General features: G+C 37.8%; 1 protein-coding gene and 1 long non-coding RNA gene across 6 annotated transcripts in view; one reads left to right on the forward strand and one right to left on the reverse strand.

Moving 5' to 3' along the window:
• LOC143378570 (uncharacterized) overlaps positions 1 to 22,662 on the reverse strand; it is a 137,127-nt gene that overhangs the window by 76,327 nt on the left and 38,138 nt on the right. The window lies entirely within an intron of this gene.
• Oatp33ea (Organic anion transporting polypeptide 33Ea) overlaps positions 16,627 to 22,662 on the forward strand; it is a 132,424-nt gene continuing 126,388 nt past the window's right edge. Inside the window, exons 1-2 of one of the 5 annotated variants that reach the window (XM_076830278.1) lie at positions 16,627 to 16,804; positions 19,375 to 19,585. In XM_076830278.1, the coding sequence (XP_076686393.1) occupies positions 19,405 to 19,585 (181 nt within the window). In that variant the 5' untranslated portion in view covers positions 16,627 to 16,804; positions 19,375 to 19,404. Of the gene's footprint in view, positions 16,805 to 17,815; positions 17,957 to 19,353; positions 19,586 to 22,662 lie in introns of those variants that run through there. The other 4 variants (XM_076830274.1, XM_076830273.1, XM_076830275.1 and 1 more) reach the window with 4 other exon arrangements.

Raw genomic sequence — 22,662 nt, forward strand, 5'->3', positions numbered from 1 at the left:
CAAGGTTTGCAATTGCACTTACAACATCATTCGCTAGAACTATTATATCATCCATGTAAACGCGCACCATTCCCACCGCTATTAATTCTCTGAACACGGCATGTATGAACCTTTGGAAAACGGCTGGCGAATTACAGAGTCCGAAAGGCACTCTCAAAAACTCGTAATGGCCGTTGGGTACAACAAAAGCGGTATACTTTTGACTACCTTCTTCAATGGGCACATGAAAAAACCCATTCTTTAAATCAAGTGTGCTAAACACTTTCGCGCCCTGTAGTGAGTCTAACTCGTCCTCTATTAACGGCAAAGGGTACCTGTCCTTCACTATTTTCTTATTCAGGTGTCTAAAATCAATGCAAATTCTAATTGTACCATCTTTTTTCACAACCAACACTATCGGACTCCCATAATCTGAGTGAGACGGTCGTATAATCCCATTCTCTACCCACGCCTTTATTTGTTCATCGACTATTGCTTTTTCCTTAGGAGACAATCGTCGCGGTCTTTGGTAAACAGGCACATCATCAGTAAGAATAATGTTCATCGTAACCCCCACTTCGCGTGTTTTATTAGGCTTATAATTTTCGACTAAATCTTCTATTGCCTCTCTATGCTCAGGAACTGTAACATGCGACAAATCAACTCCATTCACTGCAGGTTCAACACTAATGCTATACACTTCTGGCACGTCTAGCTTCCTAATAGAAATTTCTCCCCCTTTCATAATTAGCTCTACGGAGTCTAGAAAATCTGTACCAATTATTAAACCGTGTGACGTCAACACGTCAGGTACAACATGTATATCTATTGGATACACTACATGATCTATCGTTATGTGTGTTGAAAATACTCCTAACGTATGATGGCTTTCCACCGCAACGCCGCGAAATTGTAAAATCGTATTACTTAGTCTAGGCGCGCCAATTTTTACATAATGATCTGCTCGTATTAAATTCAAATCGCTACCCGAATCTATTAACGCTACTAACTCACAATTTTCAATCTGTACCTCCTTAAGGCGCTTTTTCCTCGACGCTTCCGATGTACTACTCACATCCTTTACAGGTTTACTCTCGCCTTTACATTCAAGCGCAATATGCCCATACCCCTGACACTTAAAACACTTCATGCCTTTACTTTTCGTCGGACAAGTCGCACTTAAATGGTTCCGGTCCCCACATAAGAAACATTTTCTTACACCTCCTTGCATCACAGCTCCAACACCTCCTCGGACCGCCTTCTTCGTCTTCTCTTCAGTTCGCCTGCTCTTCACTCTTGCATTCTCCTTCATGGCTTCGTAGGACTCGAACTTCTCCTTCAGCTCTCGTACGCTTTTGGCTCCGTACAATATCATTTTATTGCACTCATCGTCTTGAATCCCTTCAATAATATATTTAATGGTCGCGGTGACTTCCATGTCTGCTTGTTTGGCTATCTCCAGCATTTGGTAGATGTACTCCTGGTATGATTCATTTGTTTTCTTGGTTCTGCACGATAATTCCTTATGTATCTTATGGACGTCTACCACTCGTGCAAACTCGGATCTCAACGCTTGCTTCATTTCAGACCACTTACGACAACATTTCTCATAGTTGACGTACAACTTAGCCGATCCGCGCAACAATCGCTTCGCATATACGATTTTTTGAATATCACTCCATTTGCACAGCTCCGCCATATCTTCAAATTCTTCGAGCCAGCAACTGACGTTTACTTTATCATCACCGCTAAACGTACCCATAGACTCCTCAACATCCTTAAACGTCAACATTTGCGTTTGCCTTGTGCATTTCTTAACATCATCATCTTCACTTTCGTCAGAACCATCTTCATCTTCATCTGCATCTTCCCCATGCTCGGCTTCCAACGTAAGAGCAGCTCTCAGCCGATCTTGCAGCTCCTTCTTCTTTCCGGATATCTTCAGCTTACGGCTCTGCAACTCCTGCTTCAACTCGGGCAGCTTCATTGCGTCAACTCGTGCCAGCCTAGCATTGCCGCCATCTTTTTCCCCAAGATCAACAATAGTATTATCAGCACTTCCCGCGTCACTCATTGTGAATATCGGTTTATTTTAACTCTTTCGTAACAGTACTTCACCGTCACAGCACAACAACCGTTTCACTGGATACAACTTCACGATTACCGCGTAAATAGCTTTGACCAACAATCCTGTTTTCCTGTGTTTTCTATCCCGGACGAGCCCCCAAAATTGTGGGATAAATAAAATATATTTAATATAAACAGGAAAGATATATATATAAGATTGAAAGAAACTAAAACTAATACAAGATAACCGACTACGACACAAACAACTCGATTTAACACAACGACTCAGTACATCTACACACTCTGCCGGTTGTTCCAACTCTGTCCTTTCCGCGGAAAACTCGCCTTTCCGAAAAAGGACGCTACATCCCCACCACGCACGCTTTTCAAGTCGCCCTCATGCCCAAATATGGACATCGCTCCGCCGCGCGCTTTCTCGCCCCGACAAACCCTTGCGCGCGTCGCTGGGCCCGGTGACGCGTTGGGTTTTCCCCAACGGGCCTGTCTCCTCCGAGGTTCTCAACGTCTCGCTGAACTTATTCCGATACTACACATTTGTAGATTTCACCGGGTTGTTTCGGTGATTGGGCCGGGCATTGGCCATAATTGGCCGTATGTAGGCCAGCGCAATTTACACTTTTAGGAGGAGTGTCCCTATCTTTTTTACAGTCAGACGAATGATGGGCTCTCGCGCGTTTAACGCAATTCGGGGGGAGACAGCAATTTGAGGCGGAATGACCGAACGTCTGGCATCGGAAGCATTGAGTATGATTCGTGGTCCGAGGTCGGCGTCGGTCGCAGGTCACGCATGATGGCACGGTGTTTTTCCACGAACGCTTCCGGGTTGGCAGGCAGGTCCTAATGGACGAAGAATTCGCCTGAGACTCGGAGCATGGTCCCGTAGAGTAATTCTGCCGGGGAAGTTTTTAGATTCTCCTTGACCCTGGTGCGGAGTCCCAGCATGATTTACGGGAGCAGGCCTGTCCAGGGTCGGTGCGGTCTGCACATTAGGGCGGCCTTGAAGGAACGGTGCCACCGCTCGATGATTCAATTAGAGCATAGATGGTACGGCGATGTTCTTATCTTGTTGGCTCCGACGAACTTGGCGAGGGACTCAAAAAACAAGGACTCGAACTGAGGTCTCTAGTCGCTTGTGATCGTTAGTGGAGTACCGTAGTACCGCTGATCCAGTGTGTGAATAGGGCCGTCGCAATCGTCTCTGCCGTGATGCTGCTCAGGGGTACAGCCACCGGCCATCTGGAGAATCGGTCAATTATAGTTAGATAGTACCTTAAACCGTTGACCTCTGGCATATACACGATGTCGATGTTGAAATGATTGAATCGAGCATCCGATACGTCAATCCCTTGGGGAGGTAGGTGGTTGTGCTATTGGATTTGGCCCATTGGCATGTCAAACATTCCCTTGCCCACTTTAGGGCGTCCTTTTTTACGTTGGGCCAGATTTACTTCTCTCTGATGAGACGTGAGGTGCTGCGTCCACTGGGATGTGATGCACCATGGACCGTATCGAAGGCAGTCCTTCTCAGGGGTTCGGGGATATAGTGCCTGACGAACCCCGTCGAAATGTCGCAAATATGCTAACGTTAGGCTCGACTGTGAGGCGCTGAAAATTCAAATTGGAGTTGTTGCAAATCACTGCTAATTCCTCGTCGCATTCCTGCTCTAAACGTATGACTTCGGTACTGACAGCCGCGGGCATGTCGATGGCGCTGATCCACGACAGTGCGTTGGCTACGACGTTTTCTACGCCGTTGATGTGGACTGTCTTAGTCGTGTACTGGGAGATGAAGTCCAGCTGTTTCAGTTGCCGGGGCGATGCCTTGTCAAGGTGTTGCGAAAACGCGTACAGGAGTGGTTTGTGGTCTGTCTTGATAATGAAGTTCCTGCACCCTAGGAGACGCTGCAAATGTTTTATGGCTGCGAAGATAAATTTCTGTCGTAAGTGCTATAATTCTTTTCCGTTAAGGCTGAGTTTCCGGGGGAAGAATCCAACAGGGGTCCAGACGTCGTCTGAAGACTGCTCGAGAGAGGCCCCGACTGCAGCATTCGACGCGTCGGTCGTCAGGGCCAGGTGGGCCGTAGGGGAGAGATGGCTCGTGGCTGCAATCGAGAAGGAATTGGAGAGCTTTATTGCGTATAAAATAAACGTATATATGATCGTTAACAAATACTGTACATAACTGGGTCTGAACCACGTGTGCGTCGCCAGAGCTGTGGTCATAGAATATTGCACATACTAGCGAGTATTACACGTGCTAGAGAGGCGAATTACATCAATTAGCGACTGTCGCGCTAGTCCAGTTCTCGCGGAACCAGGGTCTGCTTCCGCTGCCTGCGTCGACCCTCTAGGTTGGATTGATCCGCATTGTGGCGCTGCGCCTCGGTATTCGGAGGAACTGAGTGCGGAGCAGCCACAGATCCGCTAATCAGCTACGATCGATCCGCCAACCAGCGCGCCTCATCGATGCTCCAGAGGAATCGACGCGACGCGCGGAAGAAAGTTCTGCCATCTTGTTACTCTCGTTTCCTTCTCGTGGAGAGCATCACGTGCAGACACATTTCATTGAAGTTCAATAAAGGTTTTCTCACCCTCAATCTCGTGCAATCTCAAACATCGAGCCTTGGCTCAATTGTGAATTGCTCACGCTCATCACGAGTCAGCGAGTCTTTTAATAAAGTGACTACATCTTATCGCATAAATTGTGTTGTGTACACCTCTTCACTGTCATTCCTAACCTCTAAGTCAACCAGCATGCTCAACTGCAAATTTCTCAAATATAAAGTAATGATTCAGAAACAACTAGCCTATTTTTATCAACACCATGAATTTTAAAAAGAGCATTAAATACAGTATCAAATAAACAGTTTGCAAAAGCGTTTCACAATAATTATGGTTAAAAAATTGATAAAATAAAAATTAAGTAAACGTAAAATATTTAAAATTATCCATCATTAAGAGGGAATAATTTTTCCTCATTTTTCGGCGCAAATTCCATTTCAATATCTTTTATAGTTCAAAAGGTATGCAAAAAAGGCCCCAAATTCTTCAACCCGGCCGGGAAATTCCAAATAGCTCTTTGCGACGTTAATTTGAAAGAGATCATCCTAAAAATTTTGAAGCTCGGGGATCCCCACTGTCCGGCGGTTACTGGCAATCCTCCGAACGCCAGGCCGGTGAATGGTTGTAGTAGAATTAACGACACAACCAAATTGTATACTGAAAACTAATTTTTGAACCTCCATTCGTAATTATTCAATTGTTAAGTTACCATTCGTTTTTTTTTAAATTAATTTCTGTTTATTATTTTAAATAATGTTTCAGGTTCTTGCCACTGGAATATCTTTTCGAGCAATAGCCTTCAACTTCGTCAAGGAGAAACAACTATAAATAATACTGTCCAGCAAACTTGTCACGAATTTGCAAGTGCCACCCACTAAATCTCTCCCATGCTTAGATATTTCGATACCTAATGCTTTAGTAGCAGATGACGCACTCCCGTTGAAAACAAACACGACAAGACGATATGCGAGACTGCATAGACAAGTTATGAGCAATGGACATTCGCAACGCATTCGCAGACCGGTTGTTTTCGCCTCTTGGGGAAGTTCATTGGCAATGTAAAGCCATAACAAAATAATATTTTATTATTTGAAATATATATATATATGTGGCGACCAGGTCCGTGCGAGCCGAGCGAAGTCGCTTCTCGAGTAGCTTTCTCTTTTACCTTCATCTCAGTTTTTCTTCAGTTTCCTGTCTTTCTCTTTTTCTATTTCCTTCCTTCACCTTTTCTACCCCTGGTCAAGGGTACGGTTGGTGAAGAGAAGGCAGTTGGATTTAGGCAGTTCCTGCGTGAACACTCCGACGTCTACTCGCGAGTCATTTAGCAAAATTGTCGTTTTTCTTTGGTAAAAAATAAATTGAGTGTTTGGTAAATCGGAGTCGACATTATTTCACCACATACCACCTCATATACAAAATTATTTCTACCAAATTAGGGTTAGTGGGGAATTTTTATTTACGGCAAGACAATGACCGCAAGCATTACAGCCAGAATTGTGCATGAATGATTATTGTATAATATGCCGCATGGATTACATACATGTCATACATCCCCATTATGTCTGGACATTAACCTCATCTAATATTTGTGAGGGGAAATTCACAGGAGATTAAACAAGTACGACATAACTTCGAAAGACATAATAAAACAAAAGATTATAGATGTATGGAATTCTAATGAATCTAAAATTACTGAAAAGCTACTAAAATAAGGTACGTATAATTAATGACGTTCGAATACTTTTGTGATCCTACTTCAGTACATCTGTGCAATGAATGTTTCATAACTTCTACAAATATTATCCGATACACTTTAAATTCTGTATATAGAATCTCAATACTTGTGTCGTATAGTAGTTACAACATTACTTTCAGAACTTAAGTCTAACATGTATATTTTTATTCTTTACAGTTTTACTCGCGAGCGTTCGAATACTTTCGTGAGCGACTGTATATCGTCTATCCATTTTTGGTCCTCCACAGATGAAAACTGTAACTTCGTCGACAGTTCAGACACTCGTCACTACAAACACGCAAAATGTGATAATGGGAAGCACTTTATTGACCATAATATAATCTTCTCCTGATGCGGTACCTTCTCTCGCACCGAATACGTCAGCGCGTGCTTCCGTTTTGGTATCCGAACGCGTGTTTATACTTGAGAGATAATGGATTTGTCTTTAATTTGAAGGGAGAACTACGCAGGTGGGATCACGCGAAATCAGCAGGCTACACTTTTTCTTCCTGTGTTTCTCCGCGGGGTGGATAAGACTGTTTATTTGTTATATTGGTGGCATCTTGTTCACATCTGGTATATTGGGGTAAAAAGTGAACCGGTTAACTTGTGGCACTAAACGAAAACTTTCGATGGACAAAGCTGGACAAATCGTGGACAGTCATTTCCCACTGACAAATCATTAAAAAGTTTTCATGGAGGTGCTGGTGCATTTTTTTTATTTCTTTATATCTTTTTTTACGGGTGGATAAACCAAAATTTTTGTTGGACAAACGTCGACAAACGAATGCCATCGTTGTTTTATAAAAATTCGCATTTGGGGGTGCCACCTTCACAGACCTCGAGTCGGCTCATTTCGTCCTCGAGACCCTATATGTACATATGTATATATACATACTGTATTGTACAGGGTGATTCTGTAGCGACGCCTGTCAAAGAGATGCTGGCTGGCACCACGTGGCGAGGTCAACCCCCCGTGGTGCCTCACCGAATGTTTTGGCTTTCTACCCGGGGTTGAAATACCATTAAGAAGTGAGAAATGTCCATGATTTCCACATTTCTCATCAGATCTTTGCGAAATCAGCGCCAATCGATTCGTTATGTTTCGCCGATAAAACTAACACCAAGAACGACGTGATTCGGACCATAATGAAGGAAATTCCATGAAAAATTGATTTCCATAATTTCAAGCTAACTTCGTTAAAACTAGCCCGATTTACATGACATTTGATATGATTTTTATTGGAAAAACGTAACGAAGCCATCGGTGTCATTTTCATATCGATACGATAAAAAATAAACAATCTGTTTTTTCTGAAACAGGTATACCGACCGTTAGAATAGACCTTTTCAAGTGCTTGAACCGAACTGGCTCCCTTAAGGGGGCCGTCTCATTGGGCCTTGAAGTATGTGCGTATACTCACACAACCTAGGAAAAGCGTGTACGTATACGCAACGTAGTAAACAAACTGTTTCAACCAACTGTCGTCCTGGAATCGGCCTGAAGGAAGTTTTTGCGAGTATAGATGCCTCCAGTAGACATTCGTGCAGGGTGATCTGGTGCATTTGAACGCTAATGAGCATCGTACGTTGAAATAATAATGAATTTATGAATCGTGTACTGAGACAGACTCGAGAAATGACAGAATGAGGCTTCAAGGATGCTCCGTCACCGGCGCTGATGGTATATTCGTGCCACGTACCATCAGAACCTGTGGAAGTCCAAATTAGCCGATAAATGTAGGAAATACATATTTGCCGATACGTATTGAGAATCGTATCGCGCTGTTGTCGCATTTCCCCTATTACTATTTTGTCGTTAGAGAAACTTGAATGAATCATGGTGAAGCGGCTGGAGATTAGAGATGGGCAAACATAATATCTGGATAAACTGAAATAAAAGATACTTTATGTTTATCCGTTATTCGAAGCTTCGAATAGCACGAGTTATCGTTATTCAAAACACCACGAATAAATAAATTTATTTGAAATTAATTTATTCGACAGCGAAAGATAATTTTTTAATTCGAAGTGAGTTCATTCAACGGCGAAAGATAAATTTTGTATTCGAAGAAAGTTTATTCGAACCGTCGAATAAGGTTTTCATCTTTATCCGTAGTTTATTCGGCTTTTATTTGAAGGCTTCGAAATTTTAAATAACTTTCGGCAGCGTGTTTATCCGAAACGCCGCGATCTCACTTCGTGCTGAGGACTTGGGCTGTTCGGTTGACGGCTTCTGATCTCGGTTCGAGCCTCGACTCGAAAGGCATACAATGTTGCTTGCGATGGATTATGTATTAATAAAACGTAAAACGTAACGTTTTCAGTAACATACTGCTGAGATTTTCCAGATTAAAATGAGTTCAGGCACAGTATAAATCGGATGATTTCTAGAACAGTACTAGATAATTAAATATAAATGTAACATTTCTAATCTAATAATGCTAAAAATAATCCGATTTATACCGTGTTTAAATTCATTTTCATCTGGAAAATTTCAGTAGTATGTTACTGATACGTTCATGCTTATACTAAATATAATTAAAACAATATATATATATATATATATATATATATATATATATATATTAAAACAAACAATATAAATAATCATTAAACTACTAAATCTCTCAATTCGCGGATGACATAGCACTCTACCTAAAAGTATCGTGCATCAGGAGAAGTAAAACACTCTAGAGAAAGCTGTCAAAACAATTCAACACAACCTTTTTAGCTTAGGGTTAGAACTCACACCAAATAAATCCACATTCGTACACTTCAACAATAAAATAATATTACCTTTCCAAAATCAAAAACCGGCGAATGCACTATAAAATCCAGCGAAACTGCTCGCTTTTTAGGTATTATCTTTGACTTCAAAATGACATTCAACCTACAAATTGATCAGGTCCAAAAGAAATGTATAAGATCTCTAAATGTAATTAAATTTTTAAGCGGCACATGGTGGGGCTCCGGCCCCGAAACGTTAATCGCACTATATAGAAGTTTTGTTCTTTCCGTTATTGATTACGGTTCCTTCATATATTTCCCGAAAAGAAAAGGGGTACTGTAAAAACTTGAAAAAAATACAAAACATAGCCACTAGAGCTTCCTTAGGATATCGCAGAAGCACTCCAACCAACATTCTATTAGCAGAATTCAAACAGCTACCGATAAACGAACGAACAAGGTATCTTTGCGACTCATATCTAGCGAAAGTCCTATCTAACAACAGCTCCTTCGCTTACAAAACGATAAAAAGCTACCAAAATCTAACAAAAAACAAATCACAAAAGAGAAACACAATTCTCAGTCAATGTATTGCACAGGCAGGCGATCTAACCAAAAAAATAGATTCTAGTACCCTGATAGCCAGATCTGGGCAGCAGAATCTGACGTCAGAACTGCAGCAGTCTGTGTCCGCATTTGGCTGCGTTCTGATGTGCAGAGCCTGAGGTGCAGTGCCTGATGTATAGACAGCAGATCGACAGCAGATTTCGCCGTCTGTTAGGCACAGCAACAGCGCCATCTGTAGGCAATTGCTTGGTAATTCTGGATCTCAGATGGCGCTGTTGCTGTGCCTAGCAGACGGCGAAATCTGCTGTCGATCTGCTGTCCATCTGACATCAGGCACTGCACCTCAGGCTCTGCACATCAGAACGCAGCCAAATGCGGACACAGACTGCTGCAGTTCTGACGTCAGATTCTGCTGCCCAGATCTGGCTATCAGGGTAGTAACTACATTTACTCTCAGGACTTTAAAACGCTAAAGACCGCAATCCCAATTGAAACTAAACTCGGCACAGAACTCAAAGAATCGGCAAATCCTAACCAGGTCCTAAAAGAACTAAAAGAAAGAAATAATGCGTTTGAAATATATACAGATGGTAGCAAAATCTCTGACAATAGCCTGTACCTGTCCAGAACTAAATATAGATATGATGAGGAGCATGGATAGTAATGCTTCGGTGTTTAGAGCGGAATGTGCTGCCCTGAACTATGCAGTGGACATGGCACTAGCAATAAGCAATAAAGTCCACAACATATTCATTTTATCAGACTTGCTTAGTGCTCTGCAAAGCCTTCACCTCCCCAAAATAAGTATCAAAACTAACTCCTATATTTTTTAAATAAAAAAAAAGTATAACATGTTCATTGAAGAGAGCCCAAACAACAGCTCCATCAAATTCTTTTGGATCCCTTCCCATATAGGAATACTGGGAAATGAAAGAGTTGACACCCTAGCCAAAACAGCAACAAACTTCAACACTCTTGACATACCGAAAATCCCATTTACAGATACCTACGAAGCGTATAAAAAAGAGCCCAGCTTCACCCCGATAACATGGTTAAAGAGCAAGGTCTAACCAATGGGAAAAAATACTTCCTACACTTTTACTGTAACAATCAGGAACCATGGTACTCGCGCAAAAAAAATTATCCAGAGAATTTATTGTAACAATAAACCGAATTAGAGCCGATCACTATAACCTAGATGACTCACTCGCTCGCGTAAATATTATCTCCACAAAATAAAAAAAAAAGTACAAAAAAGTGTGTCAAGTATACGCGCGCGCGCAGACGTACGAAAAAATGTCGTAAATTTATTAATATGCTATATTTAGCTTTACAAAATTAATGATATACAAAAATTGCGCCAATTGTAACAATGGCTATTTATACAAACAAAAAAATGCATTAAATAATATTAAGCAGATATATGTTTATTTTATACAAATAAATATTTTATTCACTTTTAATTTATAGAAAAATGTTAATTGTCTTGGTATAAATAATAAAATAAGACAAGACACCACTGAGACAAGAAAGAAAGAAAAATATTAATGCAATTTATACATATTGATTCAGTTTAGCAACACCAATTCGGAGCGCAGCGCCAAGCATTTTGAATAAAATATTTATTGCTACATTATTTAATACATTTTTTGTTTGTATAAATAGACAGTGTTACAATTAGCGCAATTTTTGTATATCATTAATTTTGTAAAGCTAAATATAGTACATTAATAAATTTACGACATCTTTTTCGTTCGTCCGCGCGCGCGCGTATACTTGACGCACTTTTTTGTATCTTTTTTAGAAAAGGTAATTTTGTGGAGATTTCACACATTTGTAGTGTTTATTGGTGACTGGATAATTTTCACACCCCCTCGGGGGTTAGTTTTTAAATATATTGTATTGTCATCGAAACTACGCACGCCTGCAAAGCTTCAAGACAATTGGATCGGTGGAATTGGTTTAAATTTGAGCTTTCAGATATGAACCAAACATACAAGAAGCAAGCAGAGTATCGAAGCTGAATAAAATCGTTTAATTAATATAATACTATGTCACAATAAATTTTTTTCTCTGACGTAGATCACACTGCATCATCTTCGATTATCTGTAAATATATAATATCCACATTTTACTTACAACTTAACGTAGATCTAGAGTGGCCCGTTGCTATAGTAAGTGTAGAGACTACAAAATGTGTCCGAAGGAAGTGAGAGCCTATGGCAGAATGTCTTGTTGCAGGAAATTTAAATGCTAATGGTAATAATTCAGCGAAAATGAACGAAGAGATCCAATATTTTTGACGCACAATTTATTGGTGTTGAAATAAAATTAATTTAGTATGTTTATTGGTGAATTAAAATATTATTAATGGGAAACTAATCAGATTAATGAACAGAGTGGCAACTACTGTGGATTTGAAAGTATTACGAATGTCTTTCACAAAAGATTGTAAAGAATTAATGGAGATGTGTTTCCAGCGTACTTTATTCACTACTTAGTGCGACTTACTCTACATTGCAAGCAATCCGTCATAATTTTCTTAATTCTTAATGCTATGTATTTTCACAAATTTTGTCGATTTATGTTATTTGACAAATTTCCAGAAACTTGTGGGAAAGATGATGCTTCTCTGTCTATCTAACCTTTTCCGGACAACCTCCAAGCCTGTGCATCCCCTTTATTTCTATCGAAGCCCGTGTGTCCCCTTCGTTTCTATAAGCTCTACATAAAAAGTCTATTAAAATTTTTTTGCGACTTACCTTGTTAATTGAGACAATAATTCAATGTCGTATTTCAAAAATTTTGATAACTTACCTTACTTGACACTAGCTAGGTTACGTTTGCCTTGACAGGTGTGCTCTCTGTCTGGCTGTCACGTCACAACAATTTGTGACGCGATTGGCCGAAACCTTCATCGAATGAACGACGTGCCTGACAGACATTTCCTCAACCTTTCATGTTCCCCTCTTGCGCACACACTGGACGATCGAGAAAATATCTTACATAAAATTCGCCAAATTGCAACTTTGCATCGAAATATCTCAGCTCATAATGCACGTAGGAACAAAACGAAGACACTTTTCTGATGTAAATAAAACCCAAGCTATCCGTTAAGATCATTCAAAACTTAATCGGATCAACCATTATTGACATTCAATAATCGAAGTGTTCTTCCAAATCCTGCTCGGTGTAATATAGGCTCGGCCGTCTCGCGCTGCGCATGAACTTGGCGCGAGATACTACCGTGTCTCTTGATAAGCAACTCAAAATGTAAATGTAATCAGTAAAGTAAAGACATAAATCATGTAGTTTGGCAATGCAAACTTTAGGACTCACAAAGAACAAAACTAATTAAAAAACTGTAAACAATAAAGCTTCACCTTTCCCTCAGCATGGAAACGCTAATTGCTAAACCACACGTTAAGGCGTGCATGCATGTTTTCACGTTCCTGAAAGAGTGCAACTTGCGCATCTGGACCAGTCGGGAGACATGTTACTATACAAGTTAAAAACTAATGTATCGATAAGGTAACTCATGTAAGCCTACCTTCCACACATCCGCACATACACATCTAGGGTAGACAGGGTCGAATCGGATCACAGGGCGAATCGGATCAAAACAAGAATTTAGTCCATATTTCTTACATCGCGATAGAAATGAGCATTCCGATCGTTCGTAGTACCTCGTCTCTACCCCCCGCACCTACCGCAAAAGCCCGTTAATTGTTTTAAATCATTGTTTAGAGCTGGCATACGTTTTCAGTGACATGGACGCGTGCGAACGTTACAATTCTGGTCCGAATCTAACCTACGTAATCTGCAATTTCGAATTTAAAATAAAAATTCGAATTTAAAAGCTTGAAAATTCCAATGTGTTTATTGTTATTAGTTTGCACGATGTCCAAGTTTAGTATTTGATGTATTTTAGACTATTATATCATAATATGTTTATGTAATCTACACCCTTTGAAATAGTTATATATGGGGCTAATCGGATCACGTTATTTGGGGTGAATCGGATCACTCTTTATTTTCATTTGAGTATTTTTATGATTATAAATATGATAATTGTTTATATACAGATGATTAGTACGTACATAAAAAAGAGCAATCAGAGATCATGGTGTCCAAAAAAAAATAAATTAATGGTCTTAAGAAGATGACATTGTATTTACTCTGGTGAACAATTAATTCGTCCACTTTCAGAAGATTATTTGAGAAGAATGATGCCACGAGAATTGTGCTGATAGAGGCGGCAAAAGACGGCAATATTCTTCCGATCTGTGTGCTGAGTAGTGCCACTTGACTTCACTGTCATTAAATTAGATTTGTTTAAGTTGATTCTAAAGATTTTGTTATGAAAATTTCAGTTTTTTTCAGAAATTTATGGGTTATCCGATTCCCCCAAGTTTCGGGCCAAACGAATATTTCTCACTTTTTGTTTTTTTGTTTGCAGAAGAAACACTTTTATGTTTAAATTTATTTTCTATTATTAATCTTAAAGCCAAAGGTGTACTGGTCACGAATATATAATAAAAAATTAGTTTTTTAATGTTTGACTAATATTTTTTACCGTCAAACACAAAGTGATCTGATTCGCCCCGGTCTACCTTAAACAAAATTATGTCAGAAATAAACCTCCATTAGGTTTCAAAAAAAAAAAATACTCTGGTTACTCCGTGATAGTACTCTCGTAACTCTGTGATAGTTCTTGCTAGCCCGTGATATGGTCATCAGCTACTTTTTAAACGATTTTATTCCGCTTCGGTCCTCTGTTTGTTTGTTTGTTTGTATGTTTGTATGTATGTTTGTATGGTTCAAATCTGGCAACTCAAATTTAACCCACTTTCAACTATCCAATTGTCTTGAAACTTTGCAGGCGTGCGTAGTTTGGATGACAATTCAATATTTAAAAACAAAATAACCCCGAGCGGGTGAAAAAATTACCCAGTCATCAATAAACATAACCTGTAACCACAAATCCAAACGACTTAAAATCAGCCACCCGCGTTCTTTTACGAAAACGACAAAAAACTGCTGCGTTTGGGACGCTAGTCGCATTGCGATTACCGAAAATAGAAAATTTATCGAAAAATGATCCGTCACGTATGTACGAATATTAAAACTAAAAATTTGCAGGCGTTCGTAGTATATCACCATCGAAATTGTAGTACAAGAAAAGAATTATTTTTTAGTGACTGTAGCACTACAACGTTTAAGGAAACTGTTAAACTGTATACAGCAATAAAAGATATTTGTAAAGAAGTCTGAGCTGCGAAATGTAAATTCACAAACACTAATAACTAGAAAATAAAATATATATATAAAAAAAAATTATGTTAAATGATTTTATTAAAAATGTAGTAAAAACTAAATTAAAAGCACTAAAATCTAAAAGATAATTATTTTTTTGTACTTCAATTTTGATGGTGTTAATATCACTTTAAATAAAATCGTGAGGCACCATGTGCAACCATAAGTTGCAGTATTAAAGTGATTCATCTCCTGTTATGAAATATCGTGCCCCACAATTTTATTTAAAGTCATCAAAGTTGAAGTACAAGACCAGAATTATTTTGTAATTTTTAGTACTTTTAATTTAGTTTTTACTACATTTTTAACAAAATCGTTTAACATAAATTTTGTTATATATTTTTTATTTTAAATGATTTTAAATGATTTTAAACGATTTTAAACGATTTTAAATTATTTTAAATTATTTTAAATTATTTTACATTATTTTACATTATTTTACATTATTTTACATTATTTTACATTATTTTACATTATTTTACATTATTTTACATTATTTTACATTATTTTACATTATTTTACATTATTTTACATTATTTTACATTATTTTACATTATTTTACATTATTTTACATTATTTTACATTATTTTACATTATTTTACATTATTTTGCATTATTTTACATTATTTTACATTATTTTACATTATTTTACATTATTTTACATTATTTTACACTATTTTACATTATTTTACATTATTTTATATTATTTTATATTATTTTATATTATTTTATATTATTTTACATTATTTTACATTATTTTATATTATTTTATATTATTTTATATTATTTTATATTATTTTTTTCTAATTTTATATTATTTTATATTATTGTTATTTTGAGCATAATCAATTTCGCATAATCGTTTCATGATCGTTAAATGTCTGAGACGTAATGACACATTGTTTCTGGTATTGACCATAAAAATTTCTCAAACAGCGCAATCAGAAACACAGTTTTAGGCACACGAAAAATAAGAATTTAGTCATTTTTCATAAGCAAAAATAACACTGATGCCTTATTGTACGATACTTCCAAGAGTAAGACTTGTTAAAGTGTCAGTTTACCATCACTTATCTGCAGTTTGAACTTTCCATTTATCTTCTAAAGCACATATAATACATAAACAAGTGATCGTCCACATTTAGCACGGAAAATTTCACGAATAATGCGCTGCTGGAACAAAATCCTCTCTCACTCTATCACACTAATTTCAATTAACTAATTATTTTACCACAACATAAACTAGACGATCAACGCTGTCTGATACTGTTTGTTCCATCTAAATTGAGTCAGAAAATTTAGAGTTACAGATAAATGAAAAAGTGTCACGGAGTAACCTGTACCACGAACTTATCCGAGTTTACCCTATACTTATAAAAATGCTGACATGGTCTCAGGTTACGAATCACTTCAGAGACATAACGTCCCAGGTATCGAATATAAGTGATTCGTTAACTTAGTACAGACTAAAACCAGACCCGATACCTTCCGAATAGAGGTTTGCCAGTGATCGCGAGCAGAGACGATAAGATGCCAGCACCGATGCTTCATTCATAATGTGTCCTCTGAATGACGCCTCCGCTTATCATTCGTTTTGATAGAGAAATAGTAGGGGAGCATTGCCATTGACAGAAGAGCGAGGCCCAGTTATCTCGCGTTTATTCGCGTAAACTACAGCGCTCACAGCGCTTGCTGATTTTTGAATTACTTGGCGGACGAGGGAGGTCACGAGCAAGGAAAGACTCGGGGATCGCGATCCAGGTAGGACTCGCGACCTGGAAGTCCTTCCTGAGTTCATGCGGAAGCACGTGGACTAAGGCCAAGGTGAGACTAATAATAGAATTCTCACACGTTTTCGCTTTCTCTTCTTGCTCGACTTATATCTTCTCTTGGAGTTGTTGGCCTATCTATTGCAATTGTTTGTTTCCATTAGGGCTAACTCGACGGTGACGTTGTTCCGAATATTTTGAACGTTATAAGTTTATAGACTGTATGTATAAAATTAAGGAATACAAACCTCCAGTTTGTCACATCCGACATTCAGTCTACTCATTTGTATGCATTAGTTTTCTTTTAGAAGTTGACATTTTACAAATTAACTTTTGTATCCAAGACTTTTAATCCCAGGACTTTCACATTGTTAATCTGCAATCTTCTTACCAAAGGAGTGTATCCCAATCTACGTAAATATCCTGCCCTAAATCTTCTACTTTTGCCGTGTTTAATATTACTCCATAATAATTGACAAGTTCGCGGAATAAATTATTCTGTCTATACCATTGACATTGTCCAAATCAGCTCAAACAGTTGTGACTGACTATTACGTCATTACAGAAGTTGTTTTTATCGACACTCGTTACAATTATCAATAACTGTTTATGAATTCCATCATATTGTGTCTGCAAATGACGTCATGCATCTATATCTACATTGTCGAAATAAAGCGGTACACATTTAGAACCACCGGTAATGGTTCGAATTAGGTGTCGGAGGAGAAATCATTTTTGCCAACTTAGAAATATCGTTAACGAGTCTAGTTGCTTTTCACCATAGGTGCTGTTCACTATCTTTTTGTCTCTTATTGAGTTTAGATCGAATTGCGCAAGTTGTTTATGAAAAAATCTGATTAACACAAATAAGTGTTATGGATTCTGGGTTTCAGGAGCTCAAATTAAATTTGCTGTTGTCATTTTGTTTTCGTTAAACTTGGATCTTTTTTCACTTAAAATCGTGTATGTAAGTACCTACTTATATCTCGACTTTTCTTACTTGACAGAGTCTGTCACGATGATATGTATGTTCGCGATTCTTAGCGTGCTTCTTGTAGCACGACTAGGCGGAAGTAACAATCGGCTGGGACTCCGTATTAACGCAGTCTCCGAGCGTCACAACGAAATCTATACCCAGTTATATTGCAATTGCGTAATCGTCTCAGGTGCACGTGGCACACACGACAGGCACGCGGGGAAATCCTTGGTAAATAAATCTATTACATACATAGGTCGATTCACTTATTGACGTTTACGCAAATAACTTGAAATAATTCTCTCCTTTCCGCCTTAAATAAATCAGGCAGCAGGGTAGCCGCCATCTTGAACCTCTAATGATCCACGCATGACACATGGTATTCATTTTATCATTTAGTACGATTGTACGTGCACGGTCTATATCTGAATTAATCAGATAAACTGTCGATAATTCGATCTGCCGCACAAGGCCGTTATTTGTGGCGTTTTTATTCTTAATCGTGAATTTTTCTGAGCGTAATTTTAGATTTGTAGATAACTTTCAGTTGGCAGATAAAATCAGCAATCATGTGTTTACGTGATACTGTAATAATAATTGTTACTTGAATTTATTTTTAATACGCGTATATTGAGTTGAAAATTTCAGATCCATTTCTACCCACCCATTGCTTTTGCATTCGTTTTTTATTAATTCACGAGACGAGACCAAAAGTGGCAAAACACTGAACATTTCTATAAAAAAAAATCTTATGGCATGTACCAGGGTTCGTGATCTTGAAAATTTAATAAGAAGTAAACTTTTAATGTTCACTTCTTACCAAATTCTCGATTTGGAGAAATAATCGGAAAAGAGGGAACTGTACCTACCTTTCTGTGAAAGCAGTGATAAGTTAATATCAATATGCAGATAAACTGTTTGTTATTGATCTTCAAACAATCAAACAATTTTACGATGGCAGATAACAGATCTACCACTATCGAAGAAATTCTACGAAATCAGATGTGTTGCATAAAGCAGTTAGCGCCTTTTCAAGCAAGACAGTAGGTCTGTAGAAAATGCATTGACTTAGAAGGGATAGAAAAACATGAAAAATGTGCGAATGTATCGAAAATATCAATCTCGAGGCATGGAAGCGTCTTATCTTAAAATTCCCCCAATAGAATGATGATAATTGCTGTTTCTTAGTTTTCCATTTCTACAAATCAACCATATTTTATGCACTTGATATCGCGGCTGAACTCGCAAGTAACATTCGTTTCATCTTTATTACGGCGGGTTACACATACATGTAGGTCTTTCTTTCATGCAAGCCTTAAGATACGTCAAATGGCTGGGTATGTATTGCCTTTCAGAAGAAAGGGGGATTAATCGGTATCTACGCTCGAATGTTTATTACTTCGAATGCTTTTGCAATCAAAGCTTTACAATCAGTACACTATGGGTATTTGAATTAGCTGGAGATATAAACGCGCAAAATTTTGATAAATTAGTGTAGGGAATCCATTGTTCAGGTGGTAAATACCACCATTTTCCATACTTTTCACCAATGATAGCAATTCAATTTCATAGAAAATTTGGTAAATAAAAATCTGCTGTTTCCTAAACGCGAGTTATTTCTGTCATAGAAAGAGTACATGAAGTAGCAGACATTCGAATGTTGTAGCGCAGTCGGAGGGATGGACAAAGGCTGTGGAATTTGTGGGATTTATCCCCGGTGGCTGCGAGACCGTGCCACCCCAAAAAATTTCATCGCGGTGTATGGACTTCTTGGCACTGTGCAGGCGATGGCATTTATTTACATTGTTGTCACCCTCACGACCCTGGAGAAAAGATTCAAGATACCTAGTCGCACGACCGGTAAGAATTTTTATGTCCTTTATCAACATTTATTCTATACCCCCCGTTGCGTCTTTTTAAAACACTATTTACTAAATTTTAATGATTTCTGTTATAATCCATTCTATGAACGGCTGTTAGCTAATGTTCCAATCATATTGTTTGTGGCCACTTATATAATTTTAAGCAAAAATGTAGGGTTCTCTGGCTTTAGAATTAAGAATTACATAAAATGTAAAATTACCGATTCATTTTACTATACGTAGAACTAAATGTTACGTGACACTATATATGAGCTGTTCCATGATAAAACGAATAGGTGACCAATTTGGTTTCACCGATTCTCTGCAAAATTACAGCATTTATCGATAACCTTGCAAAAACAAAGTATACTGAATTTCAACGGCCTATGATAAATAGTTTCCAAATATTTAATGTTAAAGTTTCAAAAATTGAAACAAAATCGGCTGACGCGTCATCACTTAAACTGTAATATCTCGGTCATTTTTAAAGATCGTATCACCGTCTTGGGTTCATTTTAAAGCTGAAGGAATACTTTCTCAAACCGTGTATAGAATATATTGTTTATTTTTAATAAACTTAACAGTAATCGATGTCAAAGTTTTAAATCGCGATTTGACGTGGTTCCCACCCACCGTCCGGCTTGAAAAAAATACCATTCGATTCGTTAAGTCTTCAACTAATAAATGCTTTCTTCAAAAAAGTGGAAAGATTTGGGAACAGTTAACAAAAAATTAAAACTTACGATAGTGCACACCACTTGGAACTGCACGGATCCCATGGTCAGTCTGCACGCACGCGTTTTCAATCAATAACCTAGCGGAGAAAAGTATTTATATACGATGAGTTAAAACAAATTTTTCTTTCTGTGTTTTCGGTATTCTCGAGAAAAATTGTAGGAATATCTGCTACCTACTATTGCTAATCTTTTATATGGTGAGCAGATATTCCTACTATTTTTCTCGAGAATACCAAAAACACTGAAAGATAAATTTGTTTTAACCCATCGTATATAAATACTTTCCTGCGCTAGGCTATTGTTCTGAAAACGCGTGCGTGCAGACTGACCATGTGATCCTTGCAGTTCCAAGCGGTGTGCACTATCGTAAGTTTTATTTTTTTGTTAACTGTACCCAAAATCTCTTCACTTTTTTGAAGAAAGAATTTATTAGTTGAAGACTTAACGAATCGAATGGTATTTTTTTCAAGCCTGACCGTGGGTGGGAACGACGTCAAATCGCGATTTGAAACTTTGACATCGATTACTGTTAAGTTTATTAAAAATAAACAATATATTCTATATACGGTTTGAGAAAGCATTCCTTCAGATTTAAAATGAACCCAAGACGGTGGCATTATCTTTAAAAATGACCGAGATATTACAGTTTAAGTGATGACGCGTCAGCCGATTTTATTTCAATTTTCGAAACTTTAACATTAAATATTTCGAAAACTATAGGCCGTTGAAATTTAGTATACTTTATTTTTGCAAGGTTATCGACAACGGCTGTAATTTTGAAGAGAATCGGTGAAACTAAAATTCTCACCTATTCGTTTTGACGTGGAATAGCTCGTATATGTATACATTTCACCAGAATAGGTATGTACTTTTATATATGTGTATACGGATGAATCAATACGTATTACCTAAAGACATAAGAATGAATGAGATATGAATAACTGTAATGATACTTTATTTGCTTACTGTCGTACATAATTTTTACCATATTAAGCAGCGTAACATTTTTAATATAACGATATTACATCATATCATATTGCACAGTATTAATATATAGATATTAAGAATAACATCTGAGAACGACTATTACCCATGTATCACCGATTCACAACGTGGAAAGTGGGCAAAATTCTTTATATGTATGTACCCGCATAAAGTACCCGGCGTTGCCCGAGCTTCTAATATGTATTTATAGCGGTAGCATTAATATTTTAAAATTAACTGTCCCGTTCATTAATTATTACACAGTGGTTACTTACATATACTTCATTACCCATTGCTTACGTTCATTATATCTGTACATAATCCAGACTCGCGCGCCAGGACCGCGCGGTTCTCCTTTATCACGGCGGAGACTTTCCGCGCATGTACAGTTTTGGAGCGCACGCCTCGAGTGTACACACGACTCAAACGATTGTGGCCGACCGAGATTCGATTGTGGGATAGCTTATCATGGTTAGACTTTTTCTGTCGCTAACATTCTACAGTATTTTATGAACATGGTTTAGGGCACTGCCAGGCCGCAGGTTCCCGTCTAGAACACTTCTATTTCGTGAGGGAAACATTACTGCGACGACATCTGCATTATCACAATTATATAAATCTTCGCGGTCTGCTCTGTTCGATGCTGTAGCGTAAACGATGCCAAGAATTAATGTAAAATAATTTTTATTGCAATGAACTTCAAGAAAAATCATAAAAATTTTATACTTCTCGCTAATAGGTAGCACGCATCAAATTTCTGTAGAAGCACAATTTCCTTGTTTGAAATGAAAATGAAAACTATGAATCGCAAACGATAAACTTGTAATGTGCAAAGTAAATAAATCAACGAATTTATAATGGAAGATACAAATAAATAAAGTGGGAAAGTAGAGTAATAATGAAAAGAATGGAAACGAATGCTATGTATTCGTAGGGATAGTAGGAGGGTTAGAAAACCTGATTACTGAGATGAATAAATTTTTGTATTTTATTTGTAGCAGTCTTCGTAGATTAAAATGTAAATAAAACGCTTATTGTTAATAGAAATCTGTAAGGCAAAAACATACGCATTTATTTCAAAATCTACTATCCGTTATTTCATGTTAACAACGGGAAAGTAAACATAACCGAAGCAATATAAATTAAATTTTGTGACAGGACCACGTGAACGTGTCTCATATTAGATGTCGTCGCAGTGATGTTTCCCTCACAAAATAGAAGTGTTCTAGACGGGAACCTGCGGCTTGGCAGTGCCCTAAACCATGTTCATAAAATACTGTAGAATTTTTACGACGAAAAAAGGCCAACCATGGTAAGCTATCCCACGATCGAATCTTGATCGGCCACAATCGTT

This window comes from Andrena cerasifolii, chromosome 2 (genome assembly GCF_050908995.1).
Source record: "Andrena cerasifolii isolate SP2316 chromosome 2, iyAndCera1_principal, whole genome shotgun sequence".
NCBI lineage: Eukaryota > Metazoa > Arthropoda > Insecta > Hymenoptera > Andrenidae > Andrena > Andrena cerasifolii.